This window comes from Malus sylvestris, chromosome 16 (genome assembly GCF_916048215.2).
Source record: "Malus sylvestris chromosome 16, drMalSylv7.2, whole genome shotgun sequence".
Lineage (NCBI taxonomy): Eukaryota > Viridiplantae > Streptophyta > Magnoliopsida > Rosales > Rosaceae > Malus > Malus sylvestris.
The window spans coordinates 9,088,985-9,103,429 of record NC_062275.1 but is presented as its reverse complement, the minus strand read 5'-3'; the positions used below and the strand labels follow the sequence as shown (position 1 = coordinate 9,103,429).

Below are 14,445 nucleotides of genomic sequence, written 5' to 3'. Positions count from 1 at the left end.
TCGTAAAACTTCCAAGTTCTTCTTTGTTGGTGGTGAAGGTGATTGTGGGCATATCATAGTAGTCCATATTGTATCAACTGCCTCCATGACCTTCCTCTCAACATTGGCGACTTGAGTTGTAGGGTGGAGTTGATGGTTGTGCGTTGGTTTGGAGGTGATGGCCTGATGGGAGTGGGAGGGTAACCATTAGTTGGTGGATGTCATGCTTCCATGATCTTCTATTGATTTTGGAGACAAAGTATGTAAGCCCTAGTTAATATAACAGAAATTTAATTAGGGTTTAACATATGTAACATTTTTAATCAATTAGGTACTTGTTTGGAATGTTTAAAAAAAATTGAGACCAATGTAAAATGACACTAAAAATTTGAAGTTTTAGATACTTAATCTTTAAATTTATATTCATTATTATATCTCTTTGATAATTGATATCTTCTCTCATGTGATCAGATCCTTGTCACCTCTTCACGCTTGCAGATGCTCAGCTTCTCCCTAACCTGATGCAGATATTTATTCTCCCTCCAAAGTCCAAACAAGTACCCCAAGTAACTTACAGATTGAAAATAATAAAGAGAAACTTCCCCGAACAAGCTAAACTTAAAAAAAACAATGAGCATGCATGCCAAAATGTTCTTGTAGACTTTGAGGTCGGTACCAAAGTCTTGTCGATGTCAGTTCGGCCACGAGTCGAAGTTTCTACCACCCTCTTCTTGCACTGTATTACTATGTCCACTTGATAGTCATCTCATTTTAAGTTTTGTTAAACGAGTGTGAGTGATTTCTGATCATTAAATAAATTGTGAATGATTCATACACGGATTGATTTGAAATCTATTCACGCATAAGTTTGCGAGTGATTGTGGCGCAACTCATTATTTTATCGTGTGGATGTTAAGTTGCTTTGTCAGGTGCGTGGTGGGTACGTACATTCCATTCTTCACCTTATAAGCAGTTCGATTACATGTAAGACTTTTGTAGACGTAGACATGGGGCCGCAGGCACATGTATGAGTGTGCCTTTGCCATGTTATCAAAGGACACCAGCAGGGCTTAAACGTGAGAGCCCTTCCAATGTAATATATATATATATACACATGTAGTCAAAGAAGTTGATTTACGTCGAAAGTTTATATATATATATATCACAACATCGTCTGTATTTGTAGAGTAATGTTGGTAAGCGTTCTGACCTTTGAAACCTGCCTCGCGATGGGAGCTGTCGCTGACTAAGTAGGTTCAGGTAATAATCCATCAATTAATATATAATATAACAGGCACCAGGACGGATCCATTCCCTAGGGATCCCGCAATCCTGTCCGTTCATCGTATATCGTGCGGTCAGTTTTCGTTAGATACTATTTACTTTTGAATTTTAAAATTTAAAATTTAAATAATTTCTGACCGCACAATATACGATGAACGGACAGGATTGTGTAATCCCTAGGATCCCTAGGAAATGGATCCGGCGAGGATCCTGGTCCATATAACAGGTCATTTATGTAAAGGGATTCTCATTTTGTTGTATATATATATATATATATATATATATATATATATATATATATACCCACACAAACACACAACATCGTCTGTATTTGTAGAGTAATGTTGGTAAGCGTTCTGACCTTTGAAACCGGCCTGGCGATGGGAGCTGTCGCTGACTTAGAAGGCTCAGGTAATAATCCATCAATTAATATATAATATAACAGGTCTTTTATGCAAAGGGATTCTCATTTTTTGAAAAAAATGGAGATTATGTGTAGGGCTCACTTCATATCGAATTTTAATGATCCAAACCGTCTATTTTGTTAGTCTTGATTCATAGATCATCCTTGAAAAAATTCAATTCAATCCAAAATCATTTGTCTATTGAATTATCAAGATCAAATTTTATTGTTTCTTATATAACAAATTATTCGTTCATTTATTTGAACCAAATGAGATGTCTTAAATATTTCTAATTTGGCTAATATTTTGCAAGAATAATTTATGAGGTACAAATTGAAAAAATAAACAGTTCGGATCGTTAAAGTTCAATATGATGTAGATCTCATATAACTAATCCTTATTTTTATAAAAAAAAAAAAAAATTCCTTTCTTTAAAGGCTTCTTATAATATAATATGGTTTAAGTGATGACTTGCCCGAAGAGGAAGTGTGCCATCAATTATTCAAATCTCTAAAATATAAAATGAAGGTTCGCATTGAAGAGGAACAGGTTACTAGGTTTAGGCATTGGACTCCTACTTTCCGTGTCTTTCTGTTTTGTGTGGTCACGGTTAAACCACATCAACATTTTATATTATTTTTTTTATAGAGATAATAAGATAAAAAAAAAATAGTAATATAAAATGTTGACGTGGCTTAACCGTGACCACACAAACAAGAGAGCACGGAAGAACACGAAAAGTTGGAGGGCAGAGAATCTTCCTCGTTAGGCATTCGCCAATTGTCGACCACAAAAAATGAATGGATAGAGAGAGAGAGCCAACAAAAAAAACAAAAAAAAGGGAAAAAATGGAAGTTTGGTGAGACTGGCAGTGCCAGTTGAACGACGAGGTCGGTCACGGGGGACTGCAAATTCTAAAAGGGTTTAGGCCTCCGGGACCAACCTCAACCTAAACCAGCATGAGTAAGCGGACCATAAGTGGTGCTAGGCTCTCTCCCATCCCTTTCTTCTCCCCCAACTATGACGGTTTCGGTGGATCATCATGATTCATTACACTAGAGGCAATATATTATGTAACAAGATTGCGTGGGCCAAACTGCATGCGCAATCTAGTAAAATTTACCGAACACGACTACTCGTTAGAGTGGTGTTCAATGTCTATTACAAAGATATGTGTACGTTTTTGTTCACACGTGCTTATTTCATTAGAATATGACAACACGTGACGGTGTACTTGTGTCATATAACATACATGGTAGAATCATGTTTCATGAAACAAGTGTCGTACATATAACTCTAAAAATGTGAAGATCTGTTCCAAATAAGAAAGTTATGCAATCATGTACGATCTTATAAAAAGTTAATCCACTCTACTGTTACTAATTGATTTTATGATTAGAACTTCTGCTTCCTTCGTGGTACTCGACCTATTGCCAATATTTTTTAAAATTGGAACTTCAACTTCCTTCAAAAACCTCATATTGAGGTTACACCACCATTCATTATTCATGTTATGCTGTTTCGGTAAATTAATTCATAAAGTTTGTCGAAGAAAAGAAACCCATTTGACCTTAATGTTGGCAAGGTTCCACGCACAACTCAAAGGATTAAAAGATAAAAAAATTGCTAGGAAAAAAGGGGTCGTCTCAACATGAGTGGTGAATCTAGTTCCACACAAGTGATGAAGTTGAAGGCCCGTCTCAGAACCGGTGTGCATTTTATACAAAGTTTGACGCAATGCAACAGTCTGCATTCTGCATAGAAACTAGAAATCGTACAAGGCTATAAGCTTATCAGGGGAAGACATGTAATTCCACACCGCCATGGCAGGTGCTAACCAAGGCAGACTGATCAAACTTGTTTGGTTGCTTAGATTATGCCTCAGATTTCTAAAAATGATCGACACTTTGAACAGGGTGATGCAGGGCCCCAGCTCCTCTTTTATAGAAGATGAAAAACAAAACAGAGAGTTTACCGGCAGGACTCGGAAGATGATTGTATAAAGTTCCGACCAGTATTTGACAATGAAGCAACACAACTGAAAGCATGACTTGGATGAATCTACACACCCAAGTTTCGCTCAGCGGTAATGGGGTGCTCTAGTGTACGAAAAGTGAGTAGAGATTGGAACATCTGCCTCAGCTGAGTAAGAGGTACCATGCAATGGCCTTACAAGAGGATCAGCGTACACCAAGCTCTGATCCTGATGGGTTGTGACTGGATAGTACCGTTGGTACGTTAAGGTCCGGTCATAAGATGGTGCTAAAGAATGTGACTGCACCATAACATGCGAGGCTGCAGCAGTGGGAACCTCCCGACTATAAGATTCAGCCACATAATTGGAACGTGGAGCAATTTCTCTCTCTCTCCGCTTCAGCATCTGTGGCCCGTCATACTCGCTTCCATAGGCAACAACTTGATCCCTGGGAACCATCTCCTCTGCAAGTGTCACCCTATGCCTGTGAAAATGCATGAGAATGTTATCTACTATATGAGCATTATGCTCTAATCAATAAAACTAATCTCTCCCACATGTGCTCGGGATGTGTGAGGATTAACTCTCACTGATGAAAATATAAGAGATTGAAAACACGAAGTCGAGATAATGTAACTGTGGTGGTTTACCCGGTGAGGTAATGAAAATAGGATAATGAGGTAGATTGAGTCAGTTACTGCACTGTTTTATTCCTTTTTAAGCTTGTATCAAATGATAAAATTATCCTAGTATATAAAGCTTCGAAAGTTATAAGAGGGGGATATTTCCGGGGGAAAAAACATGACCATTAAGGAATCTCCTTTGTACAATGGAATCGATGAGATATATAGTGGAGAGGGTTAAATGTAGAAAATACCACATAATAACAGCTGAAATAAGTGGGTAAAGAATGCAACAAATGAATATACCTTCTATATGCATCCTGATGGGACATGTATGGTTGTTCAGGCAAGTACGGCTCATGTGCCGCTGCTAAATAATAGGAATCAGCATGATGTGGAAGAGAAGCATGCTGAACATGTCGAGGCTCTAAGCGAGGCCATACATGTCCCACATGTGTTTTGACCTCATATTGATCATAAAGTGGATATGGGATTGCCTGCCTGGATTGCATATCAAACGGCGATGCACGAGTACGTTGCATACCATATGAATAGGAGCCCTCTTGATGGGACAGCCTTGCTGTTGGATGAAATCCTTCTTCTGTAATGGGAGATGGAAATGAGCCTGGTTTTGCCACATTTCGGGGAGAGGCAGCAGAAGTTGGCACTGACTCGGTGAGTGGGCGAAACAATGAGATTAAAGCATGCACCTTCGTCAAAAGCAAAATCCATAAGAAATTTTCCTTTAAAGAAAATAATTTTAAGTGATAGGCAACTAGTTTCAAATAACTTTTAAATAAGGAGCTAAAAGATGTAAATGATGTTACTTACCTGTTTACTATTGAGCTCTTGTTTAAACTTAGAACCTCCCTGATAGTTGTCTCTGATAGCTGCTTTGAAAGCATTTTCAGGAAGAGGTAAACAATCCTTGAAAATCTTAAATCTGACCTGAATATACAAACAAATTGACAAAAAATAAAAATAAAAAATCATAAATTAAGCAAATGGCAGAAGGTCGCATGTTCTGCTATCAGTAAATATACAAAATATTAATTCTGCTATCAGTAAATATACAATATAACATACAAAAGACACAGGTGAAACAAATCTTCATGAAATTTTTTAAGTAGGTCTCACAAAGCATGATGTAACATCTGAAGATTCTAGTCAAAACAAACAAGATGTTTCAAACAGAAAAACAAGGATAAAAGACTGTCAAGTTCCACATTAACAAAAAAATTTGATGGTATTGTGTTCTAGACTTTGGTCCATCAAGCTGGACCCAACTCTTAAACCCTCTCAGTGGGATTGTAACCAAGACCGCAACGCTGATGTTTGGCCATAACTTCCATAGCCCTTGCTCCCCCAATAACACTTACACCTCGACTCTGTTCCACATAAAATCCTATGTCGCATTACTAATATCAGTGCACTATCATTGCAACCACCACAAGCCACAAGCGTCACCAGACACCACCACTGTCATCAATACATTCACTTTTTTTATCTTTAACCAGCTGCATCTCCGCTTGAACTATAATCATGTTCAACCTTCCACTCCACCCTCCACCATCAACTTGTCATGACGCCTTCTCCATATTTAGAACTTTAATTATAACTTTCGGGCTCATTACTTACATTTCCAACAAGTCGACAACACATTAAAGGGAATAAACCAACAACTTTTACCACTCAAAAATGTCACATCTTGTTTCGATTATCATAACACCACCACCACCAATCATTGCCAATCCTTCAATTGTTACTAGCTCAACTAGAATACCTGGCTTAGCTCAAACAATGAGATCTAGTCTAGAATATTAATATTTTTAGGGTCGGTAAGGTTTCTGTTAGGTTTTGGCTCGTCAATTAGTGTCCTTTTCTGTTTAGGATTGTTTTAGGGAAAAAAGGGTGCACCAATTCTTCTCCTAAAAGGGCTAGGAAAGAATCTTAGTTTCCTTATTCAATTTAGATTAGAAATCCTAGAGGTCTATTTGGAATTGGAAAGGAAGTCTAATTTCCTATTCCACTTAGAATAGGAATTATAATCTGTAAAGGACATGTAAACTGCACCCTATGCCTATAAATAGGGTGCGGCAAGTCTTAAATTGTAAGAGAGGAAAACTGTGACAGCCAAACAAGAGAGTGAGATTAGTTCTAGGGTTTGCAAAAGTTCTATAATCTCTATTATTAATCGAAGGAGCGGTGATTTCTCTACCTAGAGAAATCACAACTGGACGTAGGCATAAGTTCTGCCGAACCAGTATAATTCTTGTGTGTTTCTAAGTTTTTCTATATTTGCTAGTTTAGTCTATTGCCGTTGGTTACATCAAAGAACAAGGTCTAGTGTGGGCGTTTTTCAACAATTGGTATCAGAGCTAGGATCAAGGTATTTTACGATGTCAAAAGGGAAGATGAATGCGGATCAAGGACCTACGTTAAAACCCTTTGACGGCAAAGATGACTTCATGGACTGGCAAAGGATGATGAAGAACGTACTGATACAACAGGATTTGGATGATGCACTCGATGGTAAGAAGCCGGAAAACATGACAGAGGCAGCATGGACTAAGGTTCTCAAGAAGGCCAAGAGTTCCATCGAGATCCATCTCACAAGATCAGTTCGGTCACACAGCACCGAAAAGATGACTGCCCAGGAAGCATGGGAAAAGTTGGAGAATGTTTATATTGGCAAAACCGTGTCCAATAAACTTTTTCTAAAGGATGAACTATTCGGGCTTCGACTAGAAGAAGGAGGTGATATTGAAGATCATGTATGCAGGTTCCAGAATTGCATAGCTAATCTTCAGAAGGTCGAAGAAACTTACAAAGATGATGATATGGCTATCATCTTGCTGAGGTCCCTACCTTCGTCTTTCAAGCACTTTCGAACAACTCTAATGTTTGGAAAAGAGTCCCTAAAGCTTGAAAACGTAATTCAAGCTCTTCAGTCATATGCTAAACTGGATGATATAACTGAAAGCTCTCAAGGCCTTTATGCCAAAGGCAAGGAGAGGGGGCGGGAAAAGACAAAGGAAGAGAAAATCGGCAATAGAGGTAGGTCAAAATCCAAGAAGAAAAAGGAAAAGAAGGAAGGTTGCTTCGAATGTGGTTCAGCCGATCATTGGAAGAGGAACTGCAAGATTTGGAAAGAGAAGAAAGCCAAGATGGAAGGAAGCACAGGTTCAGCTAGTGCAGTCACCGAGCATGAGAGTGACGGGGAGCTTCTTTCAGTAGCATCAGGCTCCAAGGCTTTCACCAATTGGATTTTGGATACCGGATGCACTTTTCATATGTCCGCAGTAAGGGAATGGTTCGATACTTACAAAGAAGTCAGCAACGGGGAAGTCTTAATGGGGGACGATTCTTCATGTCCTGTAAAAGGAATCGGCACTGTTCGAATCAGAATGTTTGATGGGATGATACGAGCCTTGGGGAACGTCAGGTATGTCCCTAGACTAAGAAACAATTTGATTTCCTTGGGTACTTTAGATGAGGCCGGTTATGAGTACAAGTCTAAAAAAGGAAGACTTAGGGTAACCAAAGGATCGCTAGTGGTAATGCGGGGTGACCTACAACCCAATAAGTTGTATAAGTTAATTAGGACCACTATAGTTGGGGGAGCAGCTATTTCTATAAATCAGAGTGTAGAAGACAAGACTGAACTCTGGCATCATAGGCTCGGGCACATAAGCCAAAAAGGGTTGCAAGAATTACACAAACAAGGCCTGTTGGAAGGCGTGTCATCTTGCAAACTGGACTTTTGTGAATACTATGTTCTCGGAAAGCAAAGCAATGTATCATTCGCATCTAGCAGTGTAGATAACCAAAGCAAGGAGCAACTCAGCTATATTCACTCAGATGTTTGGGGCCCTGCACCAACTAAATCAAATGATGGAGCCAGGTATTTTGTTACTTTCATGGATGATTTTTCTAGGAAGGTTTGGGTTTATTTCATGAAGCAGAAATCCAAGGTTTTTGCAAAGTTCAAGGAATGAAAAACAGAAACCGAGAATCAAACTGGAAGAAAGATCAAGTACCTGAGAAGTGACAATGGAGGTGAATATACAAGTAATGAGTTCACCAATTACTGCAAGCAAGAAGGCATCATAAGGCACTTCACAGGAAAGAAGAATCCCCAACAAAATGGAGCTGCTGAGAGGATGAACCGAACTCTCATGGAGAGAGAAAGGAGCATGCGATTTCATGCAGGATTGCCTGATAGTTTTTGGGCAGAAGCTGTTAATCATGCAAGTTATTTGATTAACAGGTCACCATCTACAGTTCTCGGTTTTAAGAGTGCAGAAGAGGTATGGTCTGAGAAGCCGGTGGACTATTCCAAGCTCAGGGTGTTCGGCTGTAGTGCTTATGCACATATTCCAAGTGATGAAAGGTCCAAGCTCAAACCGAAGTCTACACATTGCATATTCTTAGGTTTTGAGAAAGGAGTTAAGGGTTTCAAGCTTTGGGATTTCAACAACAGGAAAAAGGTTGTCAATCGAGATGTTGTCTTTGATGAGACAACCATACCTCTTAATAAAGTCGAGAGTAGTAGAGAGAAGACGGACGATGCTGAAATTGAAGCAACAAAGATTCCATTAATCAGTTCAAATGAAAGCTCAGGTGGAGCAAATCGAGCAAAAAGCCGAATCTGATGGTTTTGAGGAAGAAGAAGAGCATCAGCATCGTTCACCAGTTATGAATCAGGTGGAGCAAGAAACAGGGCAGATTGAAGGCACTCCAATCCGCCAGACATCCCAAAGGGTTCGAACTCCAACCAACAATCCACCTACATTCCAGAGATGCATAGCACTAGACAAACCTAATCGGAACAAGAAGAAGCCTGACAGATTTGGGTTTGACCAAGACGAAGTTAATTATGCTCTTAACATTAGTCAAGGAGATCCGACTACTTATCGAGAAGCTATAGCTAGTGATGAGCGAGATAGTTGGATAAGTGCTATGACAGAAGAAATGGAGTCTCTTTACAAGAACTCTGTTTGGGAGTTGGTTCCTAAGCCCAAAGACAGAAAGCTAGTTGGATGCAAGTGAGTATTTAAGAAAAAGGAAGGACGACATGAACAAGATGCTGTGAGATTCAAAGCAAGGCTCGTGGCTAAGGGGTACTCACAGAAAGAAGGGGTGGATTATGATGAGATCTTTTCACCTGTAGTCAAGCATACTTCTATCAGATTACTCTTAGCTATGGCAGCTCAGCATGACATGGAGATTGAGCAGATGGATGTGAAGACAGCATTTCTTCATGGAGATCTAGAGGAGACGATTTTCATGGCTCAACCAGAAGGGTTTGTTGAATATGGGAAAGAGAACCTAGTATGTCAGCTAAGGAAGTCCCTGTATGGCCTCAAACAGTCTCCAAGACAGTGGTACACGAGGTTTGATTCATTCATGCTGAAAATCAATTTTAGAAGATGTTTATATGACTGTTGTGTGTACTATCATGTGTTCCAAGATGGGATGATCATATTGCTATTGCTATATGTGGATGACATGCAGAAGATGTTTATATGACTGTTGTGTGTACTATCATGTGTTCCAAGATGGGATGATCATATTGCTATTGCTATATGTGGATGACATGCTAATTGCTTGTCAAGACAAGTCTAGAATTCAAGACTTGAAAAAGATGTTGAGCGAGGAGTTCGACATGAAAGATCTAGGTGCTGCACAGAAGATCCTTGACATGGAAATTCAGAGAGATAGGACCGCTGGAGGATCTGGATATCACAAGCCAAGTATATTCAGAAGGTTCTTAAAAAGTTCAACATGCAAGAAGCAAAGGTAGTTTCGACTCCTTTGGCAACTCACTTCAGGTTAAGTGGGCAACAATGTCCTACGTCCGAGGAAGAGCAACAAGTAATGAAGAATGTGCCTTATGCTAATGCAGTGGGCTGCCTCATGTATGCAATAGTATGCACACGTCCCGATATAGCTCAAGCAATCAGTGTCATTTCCAGATACATGGCAAATCCAGGAAAGCAACATTGGGATGCAGTCAAGTGGATTTTGCGTTATTTGAAGGGTTCTTCGCGACAAAGGATTATGTTTGAGAAGCAAAAAGAAAATGCAAGGGTGTTAGGATATGTGGATGCAGATTATGCAGGAGACTTGGACAAGAGAAGGTCAACTTCTGGTTATGTGTTTACATGTGCAGGAGAACCAATCAGTTAGAGGGCACTACTGCAGCCAATTACAGCTTTGTCGACCACAGAGGCAGAGTATATTGCATTGGCCGAAGCTGGAAAGGAAGCAATTTGGCTTAGTGGCTTGGTCAGTCAAATGGGAATCACTCAAGATTGTGTGAAGCTGAAGTGTGATAGTCAAAGTGCCATTCACTTGGCAAAAATCAGGTTTTTTCTGGAAGATCAAAGCACATTGAAGCAAGGTATCACAGAATCAGAGATTGGGTGGAGTCTAAGGAAATTTGGATTGAAAAGGTTCATACGGATGACAATGCCGCAGATTTCCTTACAAAGATAGTACCGGCCAAGAAGTTCAAGCATTGCTTGAACTTGATCAATCTCGTTGATTGATTAAAGTGGAGCACCTCCTCACTTAAGGTGCAATGAGGCAAGAAGAAGATTGTCAAGGTGAAGACTCTTGAAGATTTCCAGAGCTACTTAAAAAAGGTTCAAAGATACTCTGGGGTGCAAACGATCAAGACTTGGTTTGACTCACCAAGGTGGAGATTGTTAGGTTTTGGCTCGTCAATTAATGTCCTTTTCTGTTTAGGATTGTTTTAGGGAAAAAAGGGTGCACCAATTCTTCTCCTAAAAGGGCTAGGAAAGAATCTTAGTTTCCTTATTCAAATTAGATTAGAAATCCTAGAAGTCTATTTGGAATTGGAAAGGAAGTCTAATTTCCTATTCCACTTAGAATAGGAATTATAATCTGTAAAGGACATGTAAACTGCACCCTATGCCTATAAATAGGGTGCAGCAAGTCTTAAATTGTAAGAGAGGAAAACTGTGACAGCCAAGACAAGAGAGTGAGATTAGTTTTAGGGTTTAGAGAAATCACAACTGGACAGAGGCATAAGTTCTGACGAACCAGTATAATTCTTGTGTGTTTCTAAGTTTTTTTATATTTGCTAGTTTAGTCCATTGTTGTTGGTTACATCAAAGAACAAGGTCTAGTGTGGGCGTTTTTCAATAGTTTCAGACCCCCTCAAAATTACAATTCAAGTTTGAGTTTTATGAAATTTGGTCCACTTCCTAGTCCCAATTTTTTGTTTGCCTGTCCATTGGAAGTTCATCAACACATAATCAGAGGGAGCTCTCTTACATCCCATAATCCCTCTTCCTTTTAAAGGCTGAATGACATCCGCCAAACACAATCATGTATTTATACATACTTGCATGCATATATGGACATCAATGTATTAAAAGGCCAAGGCATGGGCAAGGCATCCGTGGGATAGCCCAGCCTAGGCGTGAGGCGTGAGGCGAAGCCTCACGGGACCTAAATTTTGTAATATATACACTGAGCGTACACATATTATATTAAAAAAGAAGAAGATTATTAATCAATAATCACACACATATTATAAATATATACACACACACACATATATATATATATATATATACACATATATTATATTATACACACACACACACACACACATATATATACATATATTATATTATATTTTATATATATATATATATATATATATATATATATAATAGAGGATAAAAAGCATAATGAGCACACATATAACCATACACGTAGACAGCACACACATCCATTATATAAAAAAAATAAAAATCAGAAAAAAAAGGCAGAGAGACGATAGTGCAAGGAAGAGGTTGCAGTTAAAACCCTACCCAAATTTTGGGTTTGGGAGTTAAAAAAAAAAAAAAAGCAGCTAAACAAAGACTCCTGGACTCCTTGAGGCACAGCTTCGGCAACGCCTTCCGCCCACTCCCTCAAAACAGAGGCGGCAACCCTCGCGCCCAACCTCAGAGGCCGCCTAGGTGCGCCTTGAGGCGAGCCTTTTAAAACATTGATGGACATATATCTATAGATGTTTTCTTGCAAGACATTCCACAAGAAAAGAAATGCAGGACAAAGTCATGACTGCTGAACTCAGGATGCAACCAATGCATCCAATAATGACATGGCATCTGTTTGGAAAAGATATATACTCCTAGATAAATACAATCACACATGGACAACTTGGATACACAAAGGGTAAGAGTTTTTCTTTTGACTAGTACTAGCATCGAACAATATTATTATTATTATTATTATAAAAGGACAAGGTCAGCAAAATATATACCATGTATATTGTGACATAAATGGTCATGTTTAGGAATCTTTTGGTCTTATATTTTCTAGGACTAATATTTCATATTCATATAAAGCATTATTACCTGTGCAGGGAATTTCCCCTTAAACGCAATTGGTTCCAAATCCACTCCTCCATTTGAAGTTGCCTTGTATGTGCCATAAAGAAGCTTCAAGTCAAAATCATACAGAAATAGCTTTGCACCCGGTCTAATTTTCTTCACAACGTCCACCTTTGCTAATGGCAGCCCAAAAACACGATAGCGATAACATTCGGGTTTCGTTTTCCCACTACACATAAATATAAAACCGGAATGAGAGTGCCCACTATCCTTCTCATTCTTTGTTGGCCGAACCTTTTTTCTACCGGTAGGATTAGCATGGCTAGACAAAGTTGCATGAGCAACATTGGAAGTGGAAGGGCCGCTGTTAGGCACGGGAGCCGACGTAGGTACTGAAGATGCACTTATCTTCATAGATTTCTTCTTGTTCTTCGTCAATTTCTTCTCTATCTTCTTATTCCTATCATTGTGATTTACAGCAACATCTTTTCCCTTTAACGCCTTCCCTCTTTTCTTTGCCATGGACACGCTGTTAAAGCTAAAAGAATGCGTTATTCTTACAATGTAATTCGACGTTATTCCATATCTAATCACGAAAAGATTTCACAAAATGTAGTTGTTTCTAAATACGCTTGCTGACTCTAATATGACAATGCAATTCCTAAACATTGATCATCATATTCAATCTTAAACACATCGCTGTATCCCTCTAATCCCCTAGTTCCTAAAATGTTTATACAGGCAAAATGAAGGGAAATACAACCAATTCAACACAAGTGGCGATGAATATTTTTCAAATTTCGATAATATCCCAGTGGCTTAATACATTACTTCATAGCTCATACATTTCAATTTCATTACATCTTTCAATAAATACAACTCAAGAAACCCAATTTTGACAAGAAAGATTCCAACTTGTCCAAAATCTCCCATTGCATCAATTAATTATCACATCATCTCCTTAATTACTTAATTTTTCCATCACCCACCAATTTTAAATTATACACAATCTTTTAACTGTTTAGCTAAATGGGGATTCCATATCATCTGAAATGCTTGAATTATTCTCCAATGAATATAATTACGATAAAAAAAACGAATGTATCAATAAAATTGGAGCGAAAAGATGAGTGATTTGATCGAAGAATACCTGGAAACCGATTCCTCCCAAGATTATTATAACGCTGCTGCTGTCGTTGGTGCAGGTTGAAGACTGAAATTGGGGAGGCGACGCCGCGACGGGCTGAATAGGTGGGATTATTTGGCAAGAAAATATGATAAAGACTTGCTTTCCCAAATGGGCTGACAGTCCTAGGGTTGGTTGGCGTTTCTAGGCCCACAAAGTTGCCCTGTAATGTTTCGGCTTTGGGCTTCAGCTACTTTGGGTATTGTTTGATATGCACACGGGACAGGACGGAACGGAATGAGACATGACAGGACGGGACGGAACGGAGAGGAAGCAAAGATGCCCTCGAATGGAAACAAGAAGGAAGAAGAAGGAGACGGAAATGTTATAATTTTGTGTTCCACGGATGTGGAACAAGTTGTTCCAGGAAAGTGAGGCGGAATGAAAATTCACTCAAAATTCGTCCAGTGGAATAGCGCGTTCCACCCGTTTTAGGAGCACCAAACATGGGATGGAACGCCTCGTCCCACTCTGTTCCGTCTCGTCCCACGTACCAAACGGTTGTTGCACCCATACGATTTCGACGCACTAAATGGCTGACTCATCAGGTGTTTAAAAAAAACAAAAACTATCATGAGGTGGTCTACTGAATATCGACGAATTTCAGACCCGTATTTTA

General features: G+C 39.1%; 1 protein-coding gene across 2 annotated transcripts; it reads right to left on the bottom strand.

Moving 5' to 3' along the window:
- Nucleotides 1–3,274: 3,274 nt before the first annotated feature.
- LOC126608133 (uncharacterized) lies at nt 3,275–13,949 on the bottom strand. Of its 2 annotated transcripts, none has more exons than XM_050275929.1 (5): nt 13,791–13,949; nt 12,665–13,169; nt 5,097–5,213; nt 4,572–4,975; nt 3,275–4,126 (listed from the first exon to the last, which is right to left on the bottom strand). In XM_050275929.1, exons 2-5 carry the CDS (start codon nt 13,160–13,162, stop codon nt 3,748–3,750), a joined length of 1,398 nt encoding a protein of 465 aa, XP_050131886.1. In that variant the 5' UTR covers nt 13,163–13,169; nt 13,791–13,949; the 3' UTR covers nt 3,275–3,747. The 2 variants fall into 2 exon arrangements, with proteins under 2 accessions (XP_050131886.1, XP_050131887.1); XM_050275930.1 differs by having other exon boundaries at nt 12,665–13,178; nt 13,791–13,945.
- Between the last annotated feature and the right edge of the window lie 496 nt (nt 13,950–14,445).

What these genes read in the sequence shown, in the direction of transcription:
- LOC126608133 (XM_050275929.1), bottom strand. Translation starts at nt 13,162, where the DNA reads ATGGCAAAGAAAAGAGGGAAGGCGTTAAAGGGAAAAGATGTTGCTGTA. An exon ending in AGGGGAAATTCCCTGCACAG is followed by an intron (nt 5,214 to 12,664) that starts GTAATAATGCTT and finishes TTGTATATTCAG; the next exon opens with GTCAGATTTAAGATTTTCAA. An exon ending in AAGAGCTCAATAGTAAACAG is followed by an intron (nt 4,976 to 5,096) that starts GTAAGTAACATC and finishes CTTTTGACGAAG; the next exon opens with GTGCATGCTTTAATCTCATT.